Below are 10,636 nucleotides of genomic sequence, written 5' to 3'. Positions count from 1 at the left end.
AGTCATTAGGGACAATAGAACACTCAGCCGAGATAGCGATCTGTACAGGGCCAGGAAAGGAGACGAGGAGATGCGAGTCATTTCTCCCGGGGATTCATCAATGAAGTCATACTTCAGGTGAGTCTTGACACATGAAAGGAAGAGTGCCAGGTAGACAAGAGGGGACAGGAAGGGCACTCTTGGCAGGGAGAACAGCTTGAGCTCGGGAGCTGAGTCCGTGGGTGACGCGGGGAAAGGCATTTTCTTCTTACTGAAAATCTTCTTGATGGCCGTAGGATGTATAGGTCAACCTAAGGAGAGCCTAAAACAGCTCTGACAAGTAAAAAAAGGAGAAGACAAAACAGACCGATTTTTGCATATTATGAAACACTGAGGAAAAAACAGGATGATTTTTATGGTCTTTACATTTTCCTGTATTTTTCAATATAAAATAATTGTATTACCTGATGCCCACGCACTCTTCCGTCTGCAGGGGGCGCACCGGTAGCCACTTCTCCCTCCTTCAGGATGGTTGGGCGGGGTCTCCCCGGCCGGTGTGGACTGACGAATGGCTGGCCGGGCGGTCTATCACGGCGTCCCGCCCCCGCCTACGCCACATGACGCAGCCCATCATGGCGGCGGGAGCGCGGCTGCCCGGGCCCGCGGCTCCGCAGGGCTGCTGCCGTTGCTGCTGTTGAGAGGCGGCGGCAGCGGTGCAGACGAGCGGGAAGGATGGTGTTTCTGTGGCCAGAGTGGCAGGTGCGGACCAGGAGCCAGACTGAGGTTTGGCGAAAGCAACGTGTGCTGAGGAGCAGTCGGCGCGGGTGCTGCTGAGGCTGCTAAGGAAGGCAGAACCGCCTGACGGACGGACGAAAGGAAGGCGACCGGAGAGCCGGCCCCGGAGCCGCGCGGTGGACGAGATGCCGGGGCCGCCGGCGTTGCGGAGGCTGCTACTGCTGCTCCTGGCCGCTGGCAGTGCTGGGGCCGCGCCACTTCCGCAAACAGGTGCAGGTGAGCGGTCGGGTGGCTGGTACCGGGCTGCGGGTCCCCTGAGGCGGGGACGGCGGGGGAGGGGGCGGCAGGCCGGGTTTGGCCTCCGCGCCCAGGGATCTGAGGGCCTGCGGGGAAGGAGGAGGGAGTAGGCCCAGAGAATCAAGTAATTAGGGAGATTTCTGCCGCAGGGGCGTGGGATGGGGGCGGGGGAGAGGCAAGGCGATGCCTTTGGAGCTGCGGAGGGCGGCAAGCGAGGTGGCGGCCATCGACCCCTCCCGGGATGTGTTGCGGTATCAGCTCTGGACCTGTTGCCTAAAGATCCTCATCTTCTGTCCCTTGCTGACAATCCTGTTTCCCTTTGCAGATGTCACCTGCGCCTTGTACGTTTCTCACATCTTTATAATAAGAACCGTTTCTTAGCCCTAATCATACTTAAATGCAAATGATTTGGCGAGCTGTGCGGAGTTCACTTCGCTCCCTGCAACTTATCCTGAAGTTGTAAATTGATTTTAGACGCTTTGCTTTATATTCGGAATGAATCTGTGGGGGAAGAGAAGGAAACAACTCTGAATATTTCTATTTTAGGAAGCCAGTGATTAGAGTAGCAGCCTTTGAATAACTATTGTCAAACTGGCTAAAGGGTGATTGAAGTTTCTATTTTAGCTAAGTCAGTGTACGCTTTCTTTCCCCCCTCACCCCTTTTTCAGCATCATTTTTTTTTTTGTGATTTTCCTAAATAAAACTTTGATCCAAGAAAACATCCTGAGTTGGATCATTTTTTTTTTTTTAAGGAAAAAACAATCCAGACTAACTTGCTGTTATCATCTGCTTATCTTTGAAGTGGGGAGAATTAGCATTTCATAGAGTCCTTGAATTTTAGAGTTGGAATAGAACCTTAAAGAAAATTTAGTTCAATGCATTCATCTTGCAGTTGAAGATATCAGGGCTCTTGGGGTCAAATGACCTAACCAAGGTGACACCGCTAAATTATAGGTGGAGCCACAAACCCAGGTTTAAGATTTTCTTATTTGTATGATTTTTTTCCACTTCATTTCAAATCTTGTAACTGTTTTGGAATACTCTTGAGGTCAAGAGTTATTTTAGAATAATGTTAATTGGGTACAGAATGTGGAAGTACTGTCTCTAGTAAAGATATTTTTTCAAGTAAATTTACAGTGAAAACTACATATAATTGCTTCCAGAGCTACATCAGATTATGTCATTGAGTGCCCTTTAGTTGAATGTAAAATATTATCCTTATACCACATAATGTAGCACTATATTTCTGCCACTGCTTTAGATCAAATATTTGTAAGGTGACTTCTGTTTTCTGATAAGATAAGAAGAGTGAATGTTATTAGGAGAATATAGGTAACCCAGGTAAGAGTCGCGGAAAGTACATGGGAAGGTATGGAAGGTGGTGTGGAAAGAAGTGTGAAGGGGATTTGAGAAGTTTCTGGATGAATTGGACTTTTTTGTATTTCGAAAAATCAGTTCTTTATAGGAACCTATGAAAATGTTTCTGCCTGTACATCTCTTCCATGGTTTTTATTCCATTCACTACGTAATGAAGGCATGAATTATCAAAAACTGAGTTGTGCTGTAGAACAAAGTAATCAGAAAAATTAATCAATACATAGAAATAGCAAATCTTGACATAAATGGAGCATAAAGAAATTTTTGGTAATTTAGAGCAGCTTTTGTGCTCATATTTGGGTCCCTGGAGGATAGATAGGTGTTCAGAGGTGTGGCATATTAATAACAGGTACCTAGGGTTAAAATTCTGTGAACAAGATGCATAATCAAACTTAGAGTCATGGGTTTGCCCTTCCATCCAAAAGAGATTATTGATCCTGGTTAACTGAGCTGGATTCTTGATTTAGAAGAATAAAGACACCTTTGAGCTAACCGTGACTAGTGAGCTCACTGATTAAGAAAGAGGAACCCCTCCTGAACATATATGGTAGATAAAAAAGCAGTTACAGGTTGAAAGCATAACTCTCAAGCTTTTGATGATCCAGGAGCCCATATTCCATACGAAGATGGTGCTAGCCATTTTCAAATAAGGATAGACTCATTGCATAGAATCTTTTGCCTTCTTATTCTACTTAAAGTTTAGTTTAATGATGGCTTGTGAGCAAGTATGCTTACCAAAAATAGGTTAAAAAAATACTTTTTATCCTTTGCCAGCCTATTTGCTTGGGGAAAGAAATGAGGCAGTTAACTAAAATTCAGCTTTTAAACTGAAGTTCATTTATCCGAGGTGTCTTCATCATCTAGAATTAATTCTAGGTTTGGAAGTTGAAAAAAGTGTTTAACTCATTTTCAATCATAAGAAAGCTAAGTAATTATATGGGTTGCTGTTGTGGATCAGGCAAAAAGTCATTTCTTAGTTGAACTTTTTTTGAATCTCTTCATTGCCTTGGGATGCTTTATGCCCCGCTATGTAGAAGCGTCATTTCCAGAGAATCTGCATTTCTGCAAGGGCCCTTGTTGCCACAGAGACTGAGACCTTGTTGGTTCTTGCTAAGAAGCTTTTATGTAAAGGGAGAAAGTCTATTGTTTTCACACTCAGCTAAGTTACCAAACTGTGTGATTACAGTTCAGTTCTTTTCTCTAGATCATAGTTATCAGATCATTCTTCTCTTAGAAAACACTTTTATGTGCTTTTGTTAGATTCTCAGGATTCACTTCATAAATTAGGGCTCAAAATAAAGATCTTATGTATGGGAAAGCATTCTTTTAAGCTTATATTTTCTTACTAATATTAGGATAGTGGTTAGACAAGGAAACTCACTTCTATTGTTCTGCAGCATATTAGGTCACAGAGTACAGAGGAAGCTTTTAGCAGTTCCAGATAAAGGACCTTACGGAAGTCTGTGAAGCCAGTGGGACTCAACTACTGATGAAACGGCAGGTCGTGAAACTGGGCTCTCATTTTAGTATAAACAAGTAGAATTGCATCTTGAAAAAGGTTTGTAAAGTAAAGGGAATGCTTTCTAAAGTATGAATTGTTGTGTTTAATAGCTTCTGATAAATAATTTTTTTTTTTTTTTTTTTTTGAGACAGAGTCTCACTATGTCTCCCTCGATAGAGACCTGTGGTGTCACAGCTCACAGCAACCTCAAATTCTTGGGCTTAAGCTATTCTCTTGCCTCAGCCTCCCAAGCAGCTGGGACTATAGGCTCCTGCCACAGCGCCTGGCTATTTTCTGTTGCAGCTGTCATTGTTGTTTAGCTGGCCCAGGCTGGGTTCAAACCCATCAGCCCTGGTATATGTGGCTGACACTATAACCACTGTGCTACAGGCGCCAAGCCAGAAATAAAAATTATTTTCAAGAGGCTTCCCATGCAAATCATTTTAGAATTTATGGCTTGACATTTTCTTTTGGTTGGGATTACTGCAGTTGCTTTTACATGGTGATGTTTTGGGGTTAATTAAATATGCTCATTTGAGTAGTAATAGGAAGTATGTCCACAGTTTTGTAGCTGATCAGCACTGAAGTTATCAAATCCCTACAGTTTTTTTGATACCGATGTGCTTACTGTTCATGCAGTTCTTTTAGAATTTTGAGTCTTTGAACCCTCTCTGTCCTCTGTGTGCTGTGTTATTTAGATAACAACTATAGATACGATTAAAAAAAAAATGTCCAGGGTTCTGAAACAGCTAAAGAAATGAGTCCTCAAAAAACTCCTATAAGGACTTTTAAATGGATGTATAAAAGAATCCAACTTTTTAGTTCAGTTGACAGTAAAATTCATGAACCAATCCAAGGAGGAGCATAGCATCTTAGAAGGAACTTGGGCTTTGGAGTTAGACGTGGTGTGAGGCCTCCTTCCACTGCCACTTGAATAGCTCAGAGACCTTGGACCAGTTACTTGACCTCTGGGCTTCTTAAAACTCCACCATTAAAAAGGTTGATGATGACGATGATGTCTACCCTAAGGTGATGTGGGGCAGGGTAGTGTCACAGTGTTGTGCCCTGTCACCTAGATTTCTTTATTTTTCTTTGTAAATTTGGTAGTTTATCACAGAATTGACTAATGGTAAGTGGTATAGCTTCAAAGAAGGAGCTCAGAGTGGGAGATCTAGAGATCTAGAATTTAAGAGATCTAGAATTTACTGGGTTTACAAACTTTTGTTATTCAAAATAGCTTGTTATATAATAGATAGAGATCTTTTAGAGAGAAATCTGGTTTGTTTAAGTATGAAATATAAGATGGTATTGTCACTACTTGAAATTCATAATGTGGGAACTATGCTAGAAATTTACAGGGTGATCTGGATTAGTTTGCTTTTAAGTAATAAACCTGTTTTTAAATTCTGGGATGATTAAAGCTCTTGGCGTGACTAGTTGCTAGCTTTAATTTTCTTAAAGGAAGTGTTTGATCCCAAACACAATTGTATTTTCGTATGAAGTGTCCCCAAAGCCAACATGATTAACCCAGGCAGTGGCAGAACAATCCCGGGGTTGACGTTTCTTTCTCAGAAACTGTGGGCATGAATGGTACTTTTTGTTTCTCTATTTAAAAATCATATACTTTTATAGTTGACTAGCTGTGCTTTATTACTCTTTTACAATTTTTATTTACTGAGACATGAGGGAAAGAATATTATAGAAAGGAGAAACTGAACAAACATTCATATCTAGAACAGACTACTTTTGAGATTCGATTTTCAGCTTTTTTTGCTGTTGTAGAAAACTAGGGAAATATGGTAAAATCATTGTGTCAGTGGAGCACAATAAAAGAGTAATATATTTTAAAATTGTACCTGGTGACTAATTTGGAACCATGCCGTGGCATTCCAATTATTTGAAACAAAGTGCAGACATAACAGAAAAATAACCTTGGTGTTTTTAAAAAGGTTTTTTGTTTGTTTACCAAAAGTTAGCACAGTGTAGTGATTCCAAATATCATTTAATTTTGTGATTCAAGGGGAAAAGTGAGAACTATTGATGCCAAATGCCTCTGGTGCCTGAAACCACAACGTGGTTAAGTTCATTCTCCCTGACTGATCTTGGTATTGGCCATTTCTCCTCCCTGAACCACAAAAAAGTGGTTTTGTGGTTTTGTGGCCCTCTGTTCCCTGGACCTTCAGGGGAGTGATGAAATAAAAAAAAACATCTATTTTTGACAGTTTGGCAGATTTTACTATATAATATGTTTGTTTTACTATTTTAAAAGATTTGAGTTACTGTCAAGTTAAATAGACATGCCAGGACTATATGCTGTGGCTAAAGTAACGTTTGGCTCCCTTGCATCTGACTGGTTTTGTCAAGGTAAGTCACTGCATCTAGATGTTTGCTGTAGGGTGTCTGTTTTTGTTGTGCTACCTTCCATGATTCTTTCTTAAGAGTTACAAACTATGTTCTTTGCAAATTCCCATCTTCTAGCTCTCCATATATTATCCTTTTGCAGTTGCCTGTCCCTTTCTGTCTTCTCTGAGTGCTGTTTTTGTCTTCTAACCTCTTTGCAAAACCATCTTCCCTACTGAGCTCTTTGTCCTGGTTCCCCCTTCAAGATCCTTGCCCCTATGACCCCTAGAGTGTGCACCTGTGGAGTATTATGTTCCAGGGGTACCTAATAAAAATACTGAAACTTACTTTTTAAATTCTCATTTATTTATTTATTTTTTCGAGACAGAGTCTTACTTTGTTACCCTGGGGAGAGTGCTGTGGCATCATGCTCACAACCTCAAACTCTAGGGCTCAAGTGATCCTCTTGCCTCAGCCTCCCAAGTAGTTGGGACTACAGGTGCCTGCCATAATATGCCTGGCTATTTTTAGAGCTCGGGTTTCACTGTGGCTTAGGCTGGTCTCAAACCTGTTAGCTCAGGCAGTTGATCCGCCTTGGCCTCCCAGAGTGCTAGGCTCATAGGCATGAGCTACCGCTCCCAGCCTCATTTTATCTTTTTAAAATTTCTATGTAATGTGACTTTGTAAGGTATGGACAATATTGGTACACTAACACATCTTTATTGTTTGTAAATAAATTTATATGGACTAGAAGAAATATACAGAAAATTTACTGATAGGCTGTGTGATCAAAAAAGATTTGGATTCATTGTACTAGTCTACCATTTGCACTTAACAAATACCACTTTGTATCATTGTATTTGTCCTGTCTCTTTACCTAATGTGCAAGGACTGAGTTATATCCTTGATATATTATAATACATCCTTGGTATTAGTGTTTGCATGGTATGTCACAGGTTGTAGGTACTCAAAGTTTGTAACTGAGGATGATGGAGAACCAAGTTCACTAAACCAGAACCTCAGCATGTGTGTATACATGTGTTAAAAGGAGAGGATATGAGCTAAAGACTCCTATTCTTCTGTGGACTTGACTTTGCAGGGAGCAGCTCACTTGGAGTGAAGCTGTTTATATTTTTTTTTTCTTTTTTTTTAATAATAAACTTTTTCTTTTAGAATAATTCTAGATTTACAGAAAAGTTGTGAAGATAGTTGCAAAGAGTGTTCTTGTATGTTTCTCTTACCTAGTTTTCCCTGTTGTTAACATCTTTCATTAGCGTAGTACTAAGGAACCAGTATTAATATATTATTAACTGGAGTTCATACTTCATTCAGATTTCTTTAGTATTTCCTCATTGTCTCTCATTCTCATGTCTCTTTAGGTTCCTCCAATCTCTTCCTTGTTTTTAATGACTTTGACAGTTGTTTTTTTTTTTTGAGAAGAGTTTTACCGTTACCCTCGGTAGAGTGCTGTGGCGTCATAGCTCACAGCAACCACAAATTCTTGGGTGTAAGTGATTCTCTTGCCTCAGCCTCCCAAGTAGCTGGGATTACAGGTGCCGGCCACAATGCCTGACTATTTTTTTGTTGCAGTTGTCATTGTTGCTTTAGCTGGCCAAGGCCATGTTCGAACCTACCAGCCCTGGTGTATGTGGCTGGTGCCCTACCCACTTGAGCTACGGGTACCGCTGACTTTGACAGTTTTCAGGAGGACTGCTTAGGTCTTTTGTAGAATGCCCTCAACTGGGGTTTGTTTGATTTTTTTTTCCCCCCCTCATAATTAGTCTGGGGATTTGGGTTTTGGGGAAACCACAGAGTTAAAGAGCCATTCTTTGTTTTTTTGTTTTTGTTTTTTTGAGACAGAGTCTCAGGCTGTCACCCTGGGTAGAGTGCTGTAGTGTCACAGATCACAAATACCTCAAACTCAAACTCTTGGGTTTAAACAATCCTCTTGCCTCAGCCTCCCAAGTAGCTGGGACTACAGGCGCCTGTTACAACGCCTGGCTATTTTTTGGTTATAGTTGTCATTGTTATTTGGCGGACTGGGGCTGGATTTGAACCCGCCAGCTATGGTGTATGTGCCACTTGAGCTACAGGCACTGAGGCAAAAGAGCCATTCTTACCCATCACATTAAGGGCACATGCTTGCAATATGACTTTGTCACTTGATCACTTGGCTGAGTGATGTTTGCCAGCTTTTTCCACTGCAGAGTTACTTTCTCCTTCCCTCTCCATAGTGTATGAATGCACATTCACCCTTCTTGGGTGGCAAATTATGCCCCACTCCTTCAAGGGGAGGTATTTATTTACATTATTTGGAGTTCTATATGGAGATTGGATTATTTCCCCATCCCCCATTTATTTATTTATTTATCTGGGCATTTACTTATTTTTAATCCAATACCATGTGATTTATTTTGTCACTCACATTGTAACTTTGGCCATCAGGAGGTCTTTCATTTGCCTCCTTTGTGTCACTTTTTTGTTTTTAATGGCATTTATTTACTTTCTGGCATTATAAGAAGCAACAGGCTCATCTTGTATATTCCCTGGCCTAGCCCTAGAATCAACCATTTCTCCAAGGAGCTCTGGCCCCTTTTATCAGAAATTTTAGAAACCAAGATCTGGGTTCTGGATTTTTTAATTGCTTCTGGGATATTTATAATAGGATTTTGATCTTTCTTGGAGTTGGGGAAAGGGAGGAGAAGAGAGGATAATTTTGGAGGGACATAGGACCTCTTAAAGACAGATGAGTTGGAAGGACTCTGCCCACATTTTCTCCCTGTCACTTAACTTTTATTTTTATTTGTTTATTTTTATTCTGGGTTTTGTAGGATTTTTATTAATATGGTGACTATTAAGTCATATATACATAGATCATGAATACATTTATGCCTTTGTGGGATTCAATGTGTTGATTATTTGTACAAATTGGAGTGCTTACATCCTACTAATTAACATAGCTTTTGCCTCATTTACTTAATCACAGTGTTAAATACTTGATAGATTTGACTTGTACCCTTGCAGTATGCTCCATAGGTGTGGTCCCACCATTAACTTTCCCTCTATCCAACCCCCCCCCCACCATCCCCTGCCCCTTCCCTCCTTCATTCCAGGCTATAGTTGTGATTCATCTTTCATATGAAAGTGTGAGTGATTATAAATTGGTTTTATAGTAGTACTGAGTACATTGGATTTTTTTTTTCCCATTCCTGAGATACTTTACTAAGAAGAATATTTTCCAGCTCCATCCATGTAAACATAAAAGAGGTAAAGTCTCCATCTTTTTTAATGCTACATAATATTCCATGGTATACATATATCGTAATTTATTAATCCATTCATGGATTGATGGGCACTTGGGCTTCTTCCAAGACTTGGCAATTATGAATTGAGCTGCAATGAACAATCTGGTACAGATATCTTTGTTGCCAAGTGATTTTTGGTCTCTTGGATATACACCTAGTAGAGGAATTGCAGGATCAAACAACAGGTCTACATTTAGATCTCTCAGTGTTCTCCAAACTTCTTTCCAAAAGGAACATACTAGCTTGCATTCCTGCCACCAGTGCAGAAGTGTTTCCTTTTCTCCACATCCATGCCAACATCTGTGGTTTTGGGATTTTGTGATGTGGGCTACTCTTACTGGAGTTAGATGATATCTGAAAGTGGTTTTTGTTTGCATTTCTCTGATAATTAAAGATGATGAGCATTTTTTCATGTGTCTGTGGACCATGCGCCTATCTTCTTCAGAGAAGCTTCTGTTCATGTCTCTTGCCCACAATGAAATGGGACCAGTTGTTCTCTTCTTACTAATAAGTTTGAGTTCTCTGTGGATCCTGGTTATTAGACCTTTGTTGGAAATATAACCTGCAAAAATCCTCTCCCATTCTGAGGGCTGTCTACTTGCTTTATTTACTGTGTTCTTGGCAGTGCACAAGAACTTTTAGTTCTTTTTAGTTTGATCATATCCTAGGAATTTTTTTTTTTTTTTTGCAATTTTTGACTGGGGCTGGGTTTGAACCTGCCACCTCTGGCATATGGGGCTGGCGTCTACTCCTTTGAGCTACAGGTGCCACCCCACCAGTAATGTATTTTTGATGTTGCTTCAATTGCCTAGGTATCACTTAACTTTTAAACATTACCATAAATATTCTAAATATCATATTTGTGGTACCAGTGCTTTATAATAATATTGGCAAGATTTTATTTTTCTTTTTAGAGTTGATAGATGTCTGAAAAATAGGTTTTATTTACTTTCTCTAAGAACAGCCTAACCTCTCTATAAGACTATGAGAGAAACCTCTTTGGCTTAAGAATTTAGTTAGAGGCTCGGCACCTGTGGCTCAAGTGGATAAGGCGCCAGCCACATATACCTAAGGTGGCGGGTTCGAATCCCCAGCTCGGGCC

General features: G+C 40.6%; 1 protein-coding gene across 1 annotated transcript in view; it reads left to right on the top strand.

Moving 5' to 3' along the window:
• The first annotated feature begins 587 nt into the window (after nucleotides 1-587).
• The window catches only part of LMTK2 (lemur tyrosine kinase 2), a 94,592-nt gene continuing 84,543 nt past the window's right edge, over nucleotides 588-10,636 (top strand). Inside the window, exon 1 of the mRNA XM_003798894.2 lies at nucleotides 588-990. Within this exon, the coding sequence (XP_003798942.1) occupies nucleotides 900-990 (91 nt within the window). The 5' untranslated portion in view covers nucleotides 588-899. The remainder of the gene's footprint in view (nucleotides 991-10,636) is intronic.

This window comes from Otolemur garnettii, unplaced genomic scaffold, assembly GCF_000181295.1.
Source record: "Otolemur garnettii isolate 467f Iridium unplaced genomic scaffold, OtoGar3 scaffold00142, whole genome shotgun sequence".
NCBI lineage: Eukaryota > Metazoa > Chordata > Mammalia > Primates > Galagidae > Otolemur > Otolemur garnettii.
Note: the sequence above shows the minus strand (reverse complement) of the source record. Positions and strands in the feature narration are given on the sequence as shown.